Below are 17,905 nucleotides of genomic sequence, written 5' to 3' on the forward strand. Positions count from 1 at the left end.
CCATTTCGTGCGTCTGCTATCCTCACTGCTTCGCTCGCCTCTTGTCCCTCAATTTGGTCCTGGATCGACCCTGCCTCACTCTCTACCGGAACCCAGCCGTCTTGGTCTGCCATAGCGCGACTTTCAAAATTCGGGTTTTTATTTTCGTAAAACAAAATCAAATTTCGCCGTTATAATTTCGAGCGCGTGAAACGCGCTCCGGATCGAATTCCACTTCCCAACACCAATTGTTACCCTAATGGTACAATTGGTGTTCCAAAATTTGGGCCTAACAAATTTAGTCCCAGGTCCGAATCCAACTCCTCGACACCAAATGTTACAGACGCGGTTGTGGATGTTGGTTTACCGAGCGGTTTGGTATGACCGCGTCTGCACAGTTTACCCGATTATACTCGAACGTTGGCCGAGTCGCGCTACGCTAAATCAATTGAGGAAAGGACACAACGGCTGGATTAAATGACACGACACCAGGGGTACAGTTCTCAAGACCTCCGGAGGAGGTTATAATAGTTCGGAACGTTAGATTACAAGGACAAGAGAGACAGCATAGGAAGGTAGGCACTTAATCACGGTCTTATAGTAACCCTGACAGACGACAGATAAACGGGACAAGACTGACTCACACGGGGATTGATGGCAAGGAAGGGCAGGTAGTCGAGGCTCAAGGTGCACCTTGGCGCAGGGGCAGAATCGACCCGGTCCGGTCCAGAGATGCGGGAGGTCTCGTCGCGCTGGAGGTGGCGTCTGTTTCTCCTTCGTGGCTGAGGCGCATCTGACGTCACGTCCGGTAAGTCGCTGCGTATATCCGGCGGGGAGTGACACGCCCTCGGCTCGTTAGCTCCGCCCCAGATGGAATCGGCCCGTTGCTTCTTATTGGGTGCGGGGGGTTACCGGGCTCCGCCCTTGACGAGGGGCCGACAGGCAGCCCCTTCGTGGTAACCCCGTCGGCGCACATGGGTAATGGCGGCTAACCGAGCCGGAGTGAGGACGCACACTCCCCGCGCGCTGTTGTGGTAGTTGTTGTTGTTGTTGTTGTTGTTGTTTCATGGGGAAGATGGGAGGAGGTATGGGGAGGTCCTAAACTCACTACTGGTGCCATACAATCACATTCTGGTGCAACGAAGAGTCAGAATTAATGGAAACGAGTCCTTAACTGACATAGACTAAGAATAACTAGCAAGATGTCCGAAAGTTGTCTACGTGAGATGCGGTGGACCTGGGCACGACATTTAATGGGGGAAAAAGGGGAAGGTCGGTTCTACAGAGTGTTATTTACAGGCAATGGGACTAGGGAATGGGGGATTGGGGATAGTTGGGGGGTATTGGGGAAATAGGGGAATATTTACAAGTGGATATGGATGGAGGCCAAATCCCATATCCGCAACAATATATATACAGTGAACCCTCGTTTATCGCGGGGGTTACGTTCCAGAACCCCCCGCGATAAACGAAAATCCGCGAAGTAGCGACCATATTTTTTTTTTATATATATATATATTTTAAAGCATTATGAACTCCCCACACTCTTATTAACCTTTCCCATACTCTTATAAACACTTCCTATACTCTTAAACACTTTTTACACTCTTAAACATACGTAATTTTAACAACATATAAAATTCTAATGGGTACTCACCATTGAAGATACTGTAGCTACCCATGGGTTCCCCAAGCAAGACCAGCATCAGAATCTCCTTGCTCCAGCCGGTGACGTCACCGGCGGGGATTCCCGGCGCGAGAGTGGCTGGTCACGTGACCGCTAAAGCGTGCCGCGCTTTGCGGGTATAATCAGCTACACCTGTTGATCACGTGACCACCGATTCACCGAAGCACGCCACGCTTGAGAGGCGTGGCTTTCGGTTTCTGGTTGTGCTTTATAATGCAGCCCGATAAATGGGCTTTTCAGTGTTCCCGAGTTGGTTTTGAGAATAAATATCTTCTCGGACGAGTTTGTGTCTTGCCCGTCATTTCGTCCGTATCAAGCAAGAGCCCCGGCTCTTCAATACTACAACTTGCGTGATGAAGATGATGATGAATTAGCTGTGCAGTACTGATGACGATGAAGGTGATGACGATGATGAATGTACTGGCGTTTTCCATACGCACGACTCTTTGTCTACCCTTCTACTGTACACTATGTACAGTATTTTATTTCTTGTAATATGTTTTAAATACTGTATTTTTCTTATTTCTTTACGTTTTTTAATTTTTTAGGCTAGAAAATGCTTATTTTACCACAAAAATATTTAAAATAATAGTATATAAAAATACATTTATACCGCAAAATCCCGCGATATAGCGAAAAATCCGCGATATAATTTTACATATACTAGCGAGAAAAAACCGCGATGTACCGAATCCGCGAAAAGTGAACCGCGATATAGCGAGGGATGACTGTATATATATATATATATATATATATATATATATATATATATATATATATATATATATATATATATATATATATATATATATATATATACATACATATATATATATATATATATACATACATATATATATACATACATACATACATACATACACACACACCACATCACATTGGGTCTTTGGGGTGTTTTGGATCTTCATAGTACTTTGGGTTCTTCTGAGTCCTTGGGGTCTTTTGGGTCTTTTGGATCCTTGTGGTCTTTTGGGTGTTTGGGGTCCATTGGGTCTTCAGGGACTTTTCAGTCTTTTGGGTCTTTGGAGTCCTTTGGGTCTTTGGGGTATTTTGGATATTTTGGGTCTTCATAGTCCTTGGGGTCTTCTGGGTCCTTTGGGTCTTCTAGATCTTCATTATATTTTGTGTCTCTAACAGTCTACAGGGTATTTTGGGTCTACAAGGACATAAGTTTTTATTTCTAAAACATTTAAATCTCCATAAGGACTTAAGGTGAGTTGAGAATTCTGTCGGTATGTCTCCATGGATAGGTGACCCCACCGACCTTGGTACAGACTCAGGTGGAGGGTGGTTCAACACTATTCAAGCTCGACTACTTTGGCGAGGAGGCCTTCCTCACGCAATCTTCACAACTGTACCTGGAAACGTGCATCCCATCTCTTGGTGACGTGTTCTGTCTTGCACAGTCGTACCGTGCCGAGCAGTCGAGGACGCGCCGCCATCTTGCTGAGTGAGTTTTCTTGCGGTCGAGGGTCAAATGTATAATAAAGAATTGACTTTGATTTATAACTCGGTGTGTGCATAGGGAAATGTTTTGTTGTCGTTCATCAACACGAGTTAAACGAAGCTATATGATTTTCGCTAACGATGAAAAGGCAGAATATTTAGGCGTTCACTAATGGTTAGTTTATTTTTTGGTTCTTTTGGGCAAATCTGAAGCAAACAAGCTCCTTTCTGTTAGGTCAGGTGAAGGGGCCTGGATTATCAGTATTCGTGCATGTGTGCCAATTGTTTGTCATTGTGCAAACTTTCTTCTGAGAAGGGTTTGATAGGTGGGAGAAATTCCTTGTGCCTGGTGAACAAACTCTTTCATCAGTCTCTGAACAATCATCAGATTGGTTTCTAACTGGACACAGTGCTTCTTCAATTGTCAACAATGGATAGTTCTTCAATATCAACCAATAAGTCAGGGTCTCCTCGACAGACATCCCACAAGCTTTTGATAGTGTGGGACACCCTGGCCTGCTTTCCAAGTTGAACACAAATGGAATGCAGCATTCCTTATTCGACTACTGCTCTCAGATTTCTGATATGCTGTGATTTGGAATGCATTCTGGTGCTTTGGCATCGTCTTCCATGCTCCACCTGTCAAGGCTGGCATCCCTAAAGTAGCTTTCTGGGACTGTTGCCTTTCTTGGTCTACATCAGCCTTTTCTTTCTCTCTCTCCCTTTCTCTCTTTTTCTCTCCATCTTTCTCTGTCTCTTTACAAGAGTGAGGTACATGGAAAAGCAAGGTTTAATTGAGTTTGGTAGCTGGGCAACAATTAGGTACAACTCACAAAATAATAAACAAGAAGAGTGAGAAACACTAATATCAGAAACAAAATAATAAACAAGAAGAGCTAGAAACACTAATAATCAGAAACAAAATAATAAACAAGAAGAGCGAGAAACACTAATATCAGAAACAAAATAATAAACAAGAAGAGCGAGAAACACTAATATCAGAAACCAAATAATAAACAAGAAGAGCGAGAAACACTAATATCAGAAACGAAATAATAAACAAGAAGAGCGAGAAACACTAATATCAGAAACAAAATAATAAACAAGAAGAGCGAGAAACACTAATATCAGAAACCAAATAATAAACAAGAAGAGCGAGAAACACTAATATCAGAAACCAAATAATAAACAAGAAGAGCGAGAAACACGAATATCAGAAACAAAATAATAAACAAGAAGAGCGAGAAACACTAACATCAGTAAGTAAGAAGGTCAATGAGCATAATAAAGATCATGGGTCAGGATGGGGGATGATGCAAACTGGAAGGGCACTGCCCACTTGGTGCCCTGGGGGGAGGATTGGGAAAGAAGAGGTTTGGAAGATGGGTGCATAGATGAGAGAAGCAAGGAACAAAGGTGTGCAGTCAACCTGGATTTTGTATATTTAACCAGGCCATTTAACCATTTAACCCTGTTTGTCGTAAAAAGGCGACGAAAAGGGTTGGTGGCAGGAAGGGCATCCGGCCGTAAAACATTGCTTCAAAAAGGGGACTAACAAAAACAACAACAACCACGGTGCCCGAAAAAGGCCAACCCCCGCTTTGCGGGGAAAAATGGCCTCTAAAGGTGGTTTTTTTTATTTTTTTTTAACCAGGCCTGGGGGTTACTGGAAGAATGCGTGTATCCTGGAGTTGCTGGGGGGGATTGGAGGACTGAAGACCTGCAACATAACATTGCATTACAGTCCGCACACTATTAAAGTGTGTTCCCCAATGTGCATCTTGATCCCGGAAATAGTTGCTGTTTTAACTGCTCGAAGTTTATCGTGAAGGAAGTTCTAGTATCCTGCATTATCTTACGAAGAAGAATTACGAACATAGACGTTGAGTTTAAATTGCATCTTTTCATTGTGAAAGCGATATTTGAGTTTTGCGTTTGCACTAATGAGCAGTGACCTGTTGCACCATCAGGTGTGAAAGCGATGTTTGAGTTTTGCGTTTCCACTAACGAGCAGTGACCTGTTGCCCCATCAGGTACACACACGTTGAGGCTGAGTGTCCGTTCATCTCGTTCGATGACTTGCTCACACGACTGGAAGACCTTGTTTGTGACGTGGTGGATCGTGTTTTGGCTTCTTCGCACGCAGCATTATTGCATGAAGTCAACCCTGTAGGTGTTTGGTACTGCTTCTGGTTTGTTGCACATATGTGAGCAGGCCTGTACTCCAGTTGGAATTACAAATACCATTGTCTTGTTTCCTTTCCTTTAAAAAAAACGAGCTTTTGCAGTAACATGTTTCTACAATATTATTCTCATCTACATATTGATAAGGGGAAATTATCTCTGATACTATACCGAGATTTCAAGCATTCTCACTATTGCTTTATTATCAAATAAATAATCTACTCTGTGCTGCCAAGCCAATCAGACTGCCAAGACGACCTGGAGGTACACGGCATGACCAAAAGTATGCCGACACCCCTTCTAATTAGTAGACTCGGCTGTTTCAGCCACACCCATTGTTGACAGGTATATATAATCAAGCACACAGCCACGCAATTTCCATGACAAACATTGGCAGTAGAATGGGCCGTACTGAAAACTCAGTGACTTTCAACGTGGCACCGTCATAGGATGCCACCTTTCCAACAAGTCAGTTCATCAAATTTCAGCCCTGCTAGAGCTGCCCCGGTCAACTGTAAGTGCTGTTATTGTGAAGTGGAAACGTCTAGGAGCAACAACAGCTCAGCCGCAAAGTTGTAGGCCACATAAGATCACAGAACAGGACCGCCAAGTGCTGAAGCACGTAGCACGTAAAAATCGTCTGTCTTCGGTTGCAACACTCACTACCGAGTTCCAAACTGCCTCTGGAAGCAACATCAGCACAACAACTGTTCATCGGGAGCTTCATCAAATGGGTTTCCATGGCCTAGCAACCGCACACAAGCCTAAGATCACCATGCGCAATGCCAAGCGTCAGCTGGAGTGGTGTAAAGCTCGCCGCCATTGGACTCTGGAGCAGTGAAAACGCGTTCTCTGGCGTCTTCACTCTTCACCATCTGGCAGTCCGATGGAAGAATCTGGGTTTGGCGGATGCCAGGAGAACGCTACCTGCCCGAATACATATTGCCAACTGTAAAGTTTGGTGGAGGAGGAATAATGGTCTGGAGCTGTTTTGCATGGTTCGGGCTAGGCCCCTTTGTTCCAGTGAAGGGAAATCTTAACGCTACAGCATAAAATAACATTCCACATGATTGTGTGCTTCCAACTTTGTGGCAGCGGTTTGGGGAAGGCCCTTTCCTGTTTCAGCATGACAATGCCCCCGTGCATAAAGCGAGGTTCATACAGAAATGGTTTGTTGAGATCGGTGTGGAAGAACTTGACTGGCCTGCACAGAGCCCTGACCTCAACCCCATCGAACACCTTTGGGATGAATTGGAACGCCGACTGCAAGCCAGGCCTAATCGCCCAACATCAGTGCCCGACCTCACTAATGCTCTTGTGGCTGAATGGAAGCAAATCCCCGCAGCAATGTTCCACCATCTAGTGGAAAGCCTTCCCAGAAGAGTGGAGGTTGTTATAGCAGCAAACGGGGGACCAACTCCATATTAATGCCCATGATTTTGGAATGAGATGGTCGATGTTTGGGTGTCCACATACGTTCGTTCGATGTTTTGGTCATGTCGTGTATAAAGACTCGCCTTTGACCTATCTAGCATGGGTTCGAATTTCGGTGAACTACAAACTGGCATCTGGTGTTCTACAGGCAGGGCGTCCCTCGGATAGGTATTATACAGGACGTATTGTCTGCTAGTATTAGGTAGTGGTTGTTAAAGACCTTCGTCTTTCACGAAGATTAGGTGGGTTATCACCGGCACCCTGAACAAATTACAAAATTCTGTCCTGACTGCTGGGAAGGCAACTTAAAAATACCCAGAATAACCGGTGCTGAGGAACTGCTTTGGGCGGCTCCGACGATCTGTCGAGAGTATAGTGTACATTTGATAGATGCTAAAATTGGAAGGTACATTAGATTCGTGTATTCTGTTAATTGATCGGTGGGGTGTGTTCGGATGGGTGGGGAATGTACCTTAATGATTATTGTACACTGAAAATACTCCAATTGGTGTAAGTTGGTCATGAGCTAAGGCTGGGCTTTCACTGCCCTATCCGCCCCACTCAGACCAAAGCAGGTTCCAAGTGGTGACTTCAGTTTTTGTCACGGTGGTGAAACCAGAATTTTTATTTATTTAATTCTCACTCCTCTGACTGGCTTTGTAACCGACACGTTGCACTTCCTTCCATAAACCTCTACTGAACCTCGTTGGGTTGCACTACCCTGCTGAACATCAAATGGGTATCTGATGGCCGAGTCGAGGAGTTCATTCAATGCAATGTTGTTGATATTTTAGAGGCCTGTTTGAAATTTCCTCTGTATTATTTGGCTTGCATGTTTGTTTGTTTCCAGAGCTTCAAGGCTCCTCAACGACCATTTCGCCGCATGGACTACTCGGAAGCCATCGCCTGGTTGAAAGAGCACGATGTAAAGAAGGATGACGGGACGTTCTACGAGTTTGGGGAGGTGCGCTTGTGCCACAAATGGATAGATTTGCTTTCATGCAAACATCGCCCCACTGATAGTGACAAATCCTCGTATATACATTTTTCATTACTTATAAATCTTTGTTGTCTGAATTTAAACTGGTGGTCTGAGTACCAAGAGATTTGCTGTTGATGTGATTCAAACGTTCATCACTGATTTCTCACGTTATTCATCCATTTGCCTCCATCTCCATCCTCTTTGTTTAACCTTGAATCCTCGATACAGGACATTCCGGAGGCACCGGAGCGGTTGATGACCGACACCATTAATGAACCCATCCTCTTGTGCCGCTTTCCAGCGGCAATCAAGTCTTTCTACATGCAGCGTTGTGCCGAAGACCGGCGTCTCACGGAATCGGTACAAGGCCCATGTGCCGTCGCTCCTTCATCATTTGTCCAGTGGTATGACCAATGAGAAACCACACGATTTGGAATGTAACACTTGTTTGACAGGTGGATGTGCTCATACCCAATGTGGGTGAGGTTGTGGGTGGCTCCATGCGTATCTGGGACAGTGAAGAGCTTTTGGAGGGGTACCAGCGTGAGGACATTGACCCAACTCCCTACTACTGGTACACTGATCAGGTATCCACCACCATACATGACGTTCTTCATTTAAGAAAGTTATTATCATGCACAGTATGCATCCGTGTGGGAGGAAATAGCACAAATGTTTTCAGTTTGTATTCTAGAGGTTTGTACTCTCTCGAATCCTCGTGAATCAGATGTCAGAATGAAGAACTGGTGTTGCTGGTGAAGGAGCAATGGATGAAATCGACAGGACGTTGTTCGAGGTGTGATAACCGCCGTGGGAAGCAAGGAGACGCTGACATTTTGGGCGTTAACCCTTCGTCGGAGCAAAAGAGGGATGTCGGAGCTATATTTTGCTCCGACAAAGGATTAACGCCTGAAACGCCAGGTTCTCCTTGCTTCATACGGCGGTTATCATACCTCAATCAACATCCTGTTTAATTCATCCATTAATCCGATGTCCATCTTCTATCACTATTAAGGTATGTGTTTGTTGTTGAGAGAGCGGGAGGACAGGAAAGAAAAGGGCATAGTCGGTGGTGGGATCGAGAAAAGGACAATGGATTATGTCAGAGGTTGGAGGTTCAAATCCAGCTGAAGGCAGCAGTATTAGAGTTTGGATTACAAGTTTCTGTAATCTTTTCTACCCCCGTTAATTCACCCCAGATCCACTTTTTTGAAATACCGACTTCTTTCCCGAGCAGTGTCCTAGCCTAGCAGTGGCCATGTTTTTTTTTTTTTTTTACCTCTCCCACCCCTCCCCTTCCCATGCCCACTCCCCCCCAAGCCCTCTCCCTCCCACAGATCTCCCGATGTCCCTGTTCTCTACTGTTGTACTTGTGTGCTTCCCTCTCTCCCCATCTTGTCTCCCGCTCCCTTTATCATATGTTTTATGCGTCGGTTTGTTTTTTTAAATCTAATCTAATGCGTTTTAAGTTTAATGTTTTATGTGTCAGACCCCAAAATCTAATCATTTAATCTTTACACCATTATACATACCTGTACCAAGTTTGAATTGGACCACTTCACCCGTTCTCAAGTTACAGGCCTATTAGATTTTCACCTTTGACCTCGGGACCCTAAAATCGAATCAGTTACTCTTTACATCATTACATCATTATACATACCTGTACCAAGTTTGAATTAGATAACTTCAGCCGTTCTCAAGTTATAGACCTATTACAGATTTGACCTTTGACCTCTTGACCCAAAATCGAATCAGTTCATCTTTACATCATTCTACATAATTGTACCAAATTTTGTCAGAATCCCATCGCTGGTTCACAAAGTTAACGTGGTAACAGCATTTTTACCTGACATGACCTCTGACCTTTGACCTCACGACCCCAAAATCTACTCGGTTCATCTTTACCTCATTATACATACCTGCACGAAGTTTGACTAAGATCTTCAGCAGTTCTCAAGTTATCACAGTAACGAAAACCTATAACGAGCGGATGGACAGACGGACTGACAACCTGAAAACATTATGCCTCCGTCGGTGGAGGCATAAAAATGGGGAAATTAGGCAATTTAACTTGTACTCCGCATCGACTTATAGGCCGAAAAATATGGTATACATTACTGTATTTAAAACAAATTCAATCTGAAAACGTTGGTAGCTATTGTTTTGCTTGTTACACAACTGAGATTGCAAATACTTGTTACACAACTGAGATTGCAAAGGCTTGTTACACAACTGAGATTGCAAATGCATGTTACACAACTGAGATTGCAAATGCTTGTTACACAACTGAGATTGCAAATGCATGTTACACAACTGAGATTGCAAATGCTTGTTACACAACTGAGATTGCAAATGCTTGTTACACAACTGAGATTGCAAATGCTTGTTGCACAACTGCGATAGCAAATGCTTGTTACACAACGGAGATTGCAAATGCATGTTACACAACTGAGATTGCAAATGCTTGTTACACAACTGAGATTGCAAATGCTTGTTTTTTTTTTCCCCCATCGTTCAAATACCGAGCTTGTGTATTTAAAGAGGCCATGTAAATGATTTCCTCGTCCCGGCTGCAGCGCAAGTTTGGCACCTGCCCACACGGAGGCTACGGGTTGGGTTTGGAGCGCTTTCTTACGTGGCTCCTGAACAGACATCACATCCGCGACGTGTGCCTCTACCCACGCTTTGTGCAGCGCTGCCGACCTTGAGCCATCCTGGATGCTTGGAAAATCACTAGTTCCCTTACTTGCTTATGAAACGTGATGCGTCAAAGGTTGGTTTGCGCAACTTGTGGGGAGAGAGTTTGAAAATTGGTCTTAGTTTATAGTTTTGGTGTAATTGGGTTGGGTACCCTACCTCTACATTGGACTAACGGTGAACATATCCTATTGAAAAACTTTAATATTAAAAAATGTTTGTTCCTTCAGATTAATTAGTTCTCTTTATTATGATAATCTCATTATATGTTGATACAATCATTCTGAAACATCAGAAAATAGAGAAATCTGGAGAGACCTGTGCATCGTTGCAACAGCAGGTGAGCAGGTGTAGACCGAGTTAGGACTGCGAGTGTGCACGGTTTTGGGACGGTTAGAATTTGATTGTGTAAATTTACAGTTTAACAAAAACCACCTTACTAGTAATGACAGCCTTATTAGTAAAAATTTACAGCCTTACTAGTAATGAGTAAATCATGTTTTCAGGTTCATCTTGGACATGGTTAACAAGTGTGCATCGTTGTCGAGACTACTTATTCTGAATGATGCTCTAATGTATTTGTTTTAATATCCACCGTTTCCAAATACAAATTAAACAATTGGACAAGTTGTCTCTTTTTGTTTTTGTGATTAATGTAAGCTCTTACACGAGCCTCGATCTTGTATGCAATTTTTTTTATTTTGAACAATGCTAAAGTTTTAAAGAAGTTTATTTAGATATTTTGTATTAAATACTCAAGCTTTCTCTCCTATAGCCCTGGCAATACCGTTCGTGTTTAGCAGGTATTTATTGCACATTAAAGGTGTGCGCTTGATGTGAAGCAATGTCCCGTGTTGGCATCTCCAATTTTTACAAAAATCCCACTTACTCTCTTTGCCACAATTGGCACTGGGACAATCCCTGAGGTTACTGCATTACAAAGGTTGAATCAAATTCCTGGGATGCAACAGTTGATATTTAACGGACAAGCATACCTCGTTGTCCCTTTCGCCATCAGTCACGACTCCAATGATGGCAATTATCAAATGTTGAACATTGATTTGCATCCAGCACTTCCCTCTCGCATCGTGTTTCCATCCCTTCAACTCGAACACTCAAATATCACCAATTCAGACCTGTTTCACATACCTTCATTGACAAGTTATCTGCAGTTGACATTTTTGCACCAAGTGCTCACTGCCAGAGTGGATAGGCCATAAAAATCTCAGATCTACAAATTGCATCTACAGTATAATTGATCCCTGTACTTGATACTCAGGTCAGTTAATGAACAAAATGAAGGGGAAAGGAAGTGAATGGGGGAGCAGAGAGTCTTGATTTTGGCAATTTCACGAGAAGAGTTTCACGAGAAGAGAAGAGTTTTTCACGAGAAGTGGTTTCAGACCAGGTCACTCCACTCTGGACATGCTGCTTCTGCTGTCTCAACAATGGATGGAGGTCCTCAATGCCAAACAGGAAATTAGAGCTGTCTCCCTCGACATATCACGTGCCTTCGACACGGTCTGGCACCCCGCTCTGCTCAGCAAACTCTCCTCCTTTGGTATCCATGGAAATCTCCACGCATGGCTGGCGGACTTCCTCTCTAGTCGTCGTCAACGTGTGGCCCTGAATGGGTTTCTCTCATCTCCTCTTCCTGTTCAGGCTGGAGTTCCCCAAGGCAGTGTTCTGGGCCCCGTGCTTTTTCTGGTCTTCATCAATGATCTCTCTGACTCTCTCGAAAATCCTCTCTATCTCTTTGCTGATGACTCCACTCTCTGCCGCTCCATTCCTCTTCCCTCAGATCGGCAGTCTGCTGCCTCCTCACTCTCTGAAGACCTGGACAAAATCACAGACTGGTCAAACAAGTGGAACATGTCTTTCAATCCTGACAAATCTCACACTCTTACTATGTCTCTCCGAAAAGATCGACTGGACAACCCTCCCATCTACTTTCTCAACAATCCTCTCCAAGAAGTTCTGTCGCTCAAGATTTTGGGTCTCACTATCTGCCATGATCTTTCTTGGGAAAACCACATTTCCAAGCTGGCCTCCAAAGCCAGTCGCCGACTGGGCATCCTCCGTCGTGCGAAGTCCTTCCTCGGCACACCTGAGCTCCTCACCACATACAAGGCTTTCATCCGCAGCTCAATGGAATACTGTTCTCCCCTATGGGCCGGTGCTCCTGCCTCACACCTAGCTCGGCTTCACGCTGTTGAAACCAAAGCTTTCAGAATTATTGGAATCTCCCGCGATGAAGCTATCTCTGAGGGCCTTTCACTCACTCACCGCAGGCAGGTAGGTGGTCTTTCTGTCTTCTACCGACTCCTCTCCGGCCTTGCACCCCCAGCTCTCTCTGTGCTCTGTCCCCCAAATATTCCTACAGGTCGCACAAGATCTGCCAGCAACCCTTTGATGGTTAAACTGCCGAAATCTCGGCTCTCCGCTCACCTTCACTCTTTCATTCCTCTTTTCTCCCGCCTCTGGAACAAACTCCCTCACTCCCTTCAATCCCACTCCTCCCTCCAGGTCTTTAAAACAGCTGTTCACCACCATCTCTTATCTTCCCCCATCCAAAACCTTGATCTTTTCTACCCCCGCTAATTCACCCCAGATCCACCTTGTTTGAAATTCCAACTTCTTTCCTGGAAGTCCTGGCAGTGTCCATATGTTTTATACCTCTCCCACTGCCCCCTTCCCACGCCCCCCCCCCCAAAGCCCTCGCCCTCTCTCAGATCTCTCGATGTCTCCATGTCTCTCGGTCCCTGCTCTCAAATGTTGTGTTTGTGTCCTTCCCCCTCTCTCCCCATCTTGTCTACCGCTCCCTATGTTATATGTTTTATGTGTCGGTTTGTCCTTCTGTGTGTTCATGTGATTAATGTTCGCTCTTTCACGAGCCTCGATATTGTATAAAAAAAAAAAAAAAAAAAAAAAAAAAAAAGGTTGCTGGCAGATCTTGTGACCTGGAGGAATATTTGGGGGACAAAGCACAGATAGAGCTGGAGGAGCTAGGCTGGAGAGGAGTCGGTAGAAGACAGAAAGACCACCAACCTGCCTGCGGTGAGTAAGTGAAAGGCCCTCGGAGTTAGCTTCATCGTGGGAGATTCCAATCATTCTGAAAGCTTTGGTTTCAACAGCGTGAAACCGAGCTAGGTGTGAGGCAGGAGCACCAGCCCAGAGGGGAGAGCAGTATTCCATTGAGCTGCGGATGAAAGCCTTGAATGTGGGGAGGAGCTCAGGTGTGCCAAGGAAGGACTTCACACGATGGAGGATGCCCAGTCGGCGACTGGCTTTGGAGGCCAGCTTGGAAATGTGGTTTTCCCAGGAAAGACCATGGCAGATAGTGAGACCCAAAAGCTTGAGTGACAGAACTTCTTGGAGAGGATTGTTCAGAAAGTAGATGGGAGGGTTGTCCAGACGGTCTTTTCAGAGAGACAAAGTGAGAGTGTGAGATTTGTCAGGATTGAAAGACATGTTCCACTTGTTTGACCAGTCTGATTTTGTCCAGGTCTGCAGAGAGTGAGGAGGCTGCAGACTGCCGATCTGAGGGATGAGGAATGGAGCGGCAGAGAGTGGAGTCATCAAAGAGATAGAGAGGATTTTCAAGAGAGTCGGAGAGATCATTAATATAACCACCTTTCGAGGCCATTTTTCCCCGCAAAGTGGGGGTTGGCCTTTTTCGGGAACCGTGGTTGTTGTTGTTTTTTCGGTCCCCTATTTGAAGCAATGTTTTACGGCCGGATGCCCTTCCTGACGCCAACCCTTTTTGCCGCCTTTAACAACAAACAGGGAATTACCAGTGAACTGGTACTCAATTAGCCGACCTCGGAAGGATGACAGGCTGTCAACCCCCCTGGCGTTAATTCAGCGATCGACCGGGATTCGAACCCAGGATCCTTGGATCCTAAGCCGGCACCCTAGCCGCTAGCCCAACACCAGGGATCATTAATGAAGACCAGAAAAAGCACAGGGCCCAGAACACGACCTTGGGGAACTCCAGCCTGAACAGGAAGGGGCGATGAGAGAAATCCATTCAGGGCCACACGTTGACTACGACCAGAGAGGAAGTCTGCCAGCCATGCGTGGAGATTTCCATGGATCCCATTGGAGGAGAGTTTGGTGAGCAGAGTAGGGTGCCAGACCGTATCGAAGGCACGTGATATGTCAAGGGAGACAGCTCTAATTTCCTGTTTGGCATTGAGGACCTCCATCCATTGTTGAGACAGCAGAAGCAGCATGTCCAGAGTAGACTGACCTGGTCTGAAACCAAATTGATGATCAGAGATCAAGCCATTGGAGAAGAGGAAGGATTTGATATCCAAAGCAATGATGGATCCCATGACTTTGCTGCTAATTGGGAACAGGCTTGTAAAAGTAAAACTTGTAAAAGTCAAGGTCACCAAACTCCAGAGATCATGAGGTTTATTCCAATCGAACTTCACATCATCTATAAAAGTAATAATCTAATAAGCAAGCGTTCATCAATACATTATATGAAAGCCAGTCATACAGTGCATTCAGAAAGTATTCAGACCCTGTCACTTTTTCACATTTTGTTATGTTGCAGCTTTATGCTGAAATCGTTTAAGTTCATTTTTTCCCTCATCAATCTACACTCAATACCCCATAATGACAAAGAGAAAACAGGATTTAAGAAAGTTTTGCAAATTTATTAAAAAGAAAAAACTGAAATATCACTGACATAAGTATTCAGACCCTTTGCTATGACACTTGAAATTTGGCTCAGGTGCCTCCCATTTCTCTTGATCATCTTTGAGATGTTTCTACACCTTGATTTGAGTCCACCTGTGGTAAATTCAATTGATTGGACATGATTTAGAAAGGCACACACACCTGTCTATATAAGGTCTCACAGCTGACAATGCATATCAGAGCAAAAACCAAGCCATGAGGACGAAGGAACTGCCTGCAGAGCTCAGATACAGGATTGTGTCGAGGCACAGATCTGGGGAAGCCTACAAAATAATTTCTGCTGCATTGAAGGTTCCCAAGAGCACAGTGGCCTCCATAATTCTTAAATGGAAGAAGCTTGGAACAACCAGGACTCTTCCTAGAGCTGGCCGCCCGGCCAAACAGCAATCGGGGGGAGAAGGGCCTTGGTAAGAGAGGTGACCAAGAACCCGATGGTCACTCTGGCTGAGCTCCAGAGATCCTGTGTGGAGATGGTAGAAACTTCCAGAAGGACAAACATCACTGCAACACTCCACCGATCTGGGCTTTATAGCAGAGTGGCCAGACGGAAGCCTCTCCTCAGTGAAAGACACATGAAAGCCCACTTGGAGTTTGCAAAAAAAATACCTAAAGGTCTCTCAGACTGAGAAACAAGATTCTGTGGTCTGATGAAACCAAGATTGAACTGTTTGGCCTCAATTCTAAGCGTCATGTCTGGAGGAAACCAGGCACCGCTCATCACTTGCCCAAAACCATCCCAAAGTGAAGCATGGTGGTGGTGGCAGCATCATGCTGTGGGGGTGTTTTTCAGCAGCAGGGACTCGGGGACTGGTCAGGGTTGAGGGAACAATGAATGGAGCAAAGTACAGAGATATCCTTGATGAAAACCTGAAACAGAGCGCTCAGGACCTCAGACTGGGCCGAAGGTTCACCTTCCAACAGGACAATGACCCAAAGCACACAGCCAAGACAACGCAGGAGTGGCTTCGGGACAACTCTGTGAAGGTCCACGAGTGGCCCAGCCAGAGCCCTGACTTAAACTCAATAAAAATCTCTGGAGAGACTTGAAAATGGCTGTCCACCAACTGTCCCCATCCAACTTGACAGAGCTTGAGAGGATCTGCAGAGAAGAATGGCAGAAAATCCCCAAATCCAGGTGTGCAAAGCTTGTCGCGTCATACCCAAGACGACTCGATGCTGTAATCCCTGCCAAAGGTGCTTCAACGAAGTACTGAGTTAAGGGTCTGAATACGTATGTCAATGTGATATTTCAGTTTTTTCTTTTTAATAAATTTGCAAAACTTTCTAAAATCCTGTTTTCTCTTTGTCATTATTGGGTATGGAGTGCAGATTGATGAGGGAAAAAATGAATTTTAACGATTTCAGCATAAAGCTGCAACATAACAAAATGTTGAATACAGAGAATGAATTGGATGGCAACATGGAGAGTAACCCAGTTTTAGGACCGGCAGAGAAGATAACTGAGAAGGAAGTTGAGGAAGCGATAAAAGCATTGAAGAGTAGAAAAGCGGGAGGGCCGACGGGAGTTGTGGGAGATATGTTGAAGGCAGCAGGAAGTTGGGGTGTGAAGAGAATGACAGAGATCTGTCATCTGGCGGTGAAAGAAGGCCGCCTTTCAGTGGATTGGGAACTGAGTACCCTCGTCCCTCTATACAAGGGGAAAGGTGACCCTCTGGAGTGTGGCTCGTACCGAGCGATAAAGTTATTGGAGCATGGAATGAAGGTATTGGAAAGGGTGTTGGAGAGGAGGATAAGGAACAAAGTGAAGATCGACGAAATGCAGTTTGGATTTATGCCAAGAAGAGGAATGACAGGCGCTTTTTATTGTAAGGCAGTTGCAGGAGAAGTACATGGAGAAGAGGAAGAAGTTGTTTCTTGGGTTTGTTGATCTGGAGAAAGCATTCGATAGGGTTCCATGCAAAGTATTGACATGGGCAATGAGGAAGTTAGGAGTGGAGGAATGGTTGATCAGAGTAGTGCTGGCAATGTACAAAAGAGCGTGCACAGCTGTAAGGACGAAGGACGGGAACAGTGGTGAGTTTGAGGTGAAGGTGGGAGTGCATCAGGGGTCGGTACTAAGTCCACTACTATTTGTAGCTGTGATGGAGGTGCTGGCTCAGAACGTAAAGGAGGGTGTCCCGTGGGAGTTGTTGTATGCAGATGATCTGGTGTTGATTGCGGAAAGTATGGATGGACTGAAGGAAAAGATGAACAAGTGGAAGGAATGTATGGAGACAAAAGGTCTGAAGGTGAATATCGGAAAGACGAAGGTGATGGCAAGTGGTAAAGCATGTGGTGAGGTGGAAAGAACTGGGAAGTGGCCCTGTGCTGTGTGCAGGAAGGGTGTCGGAGTGAACTCCATTCAATGTACAATGTGCGCTGAGTGCGTTCATCAAAAATGTAGTGGTCTGAGAGGGTCATTAACCAGTGTGGCAGCTACATTCAAATGTAAGGTGTGCACAGAGGGAGCTGCAGATGGAGGAAATGTTGAGTTGGATCCTGGAGACGGCCTGAAGCTGGAAGGTGTGAAAACATTTTGCTACCTCGGAGACATGCTGAATGGAGAAGGTGGATCAGACTCGGCAACGGTTGCTCGTGAGATGTGCATGGAAGAAGTTTCGGGAACTGAGTGGCGTGCTGATGAGGAGGGGAGTGTCGCTGACGCTGAAGGGAAAGGTGTATGCTGCATGTGTGAGAAGTGTTATGATTTATGGGAGCGAGACATGCGAGCGAGGCTGGAAAGGGTGGAAATGCGAATGGTTCGG

At 45.1% G+C, this 17,905-nt stretch overlaps 1 protein-coding gene across 1 annotated transcript in view; it reads left to right on the forward strand.

Annotated features, from left to right (window-relative positions):
• The window catches only part of NARS1 (asparaginyl-tRNA synthetase 1), a 61,901-nt gene extending 50,838 nt beyond the window's left edge, over positions 1-11,063 (forward strand). The window contains exons 10-15 of the mRNA XM_068127687.2: positions 2,938-3,137; positions 5,167-5,302; positions 7,602-7,715; positions 7,962-8,093; positions 8,189-8,320; positions 10,310-11,063. Coding sequence (XP_067983788.1) covers positions 2,938-3,137; positions 5,167-5,302; positions 7,602-7,715; positions 7,962-8,093; positions 8,189-8,320; positions 10,310-10,441 — 846 coding nt within the window. The 3' untranslated portion in view covers positions 10,442-11,063. The remainder of the gene's footprint in view (positions 1-2,937; positions 3,138-5,166; positions 5,303-7,601; positions 7,716-7,961; positions 8,094-8,188; positions 8,321-10,309) is intronic.
• The last annotated feature ends 6,842 nt before the right edge of the window (positions 11,064-17,905 follow it).

This window comes from Myxine glutinosa, chromosome 10 (assembly GCF_964187855.1).
Source record: "Myxine glutinosa chromosome 10, kmMyxGlut1.1, whole genome shotgun sequence".
NCBI lineage: Eukaryota > Metazoa > Chordata > Myxini > Myxiniformes > Myxinidae > Myxine > Myxine glutinosa.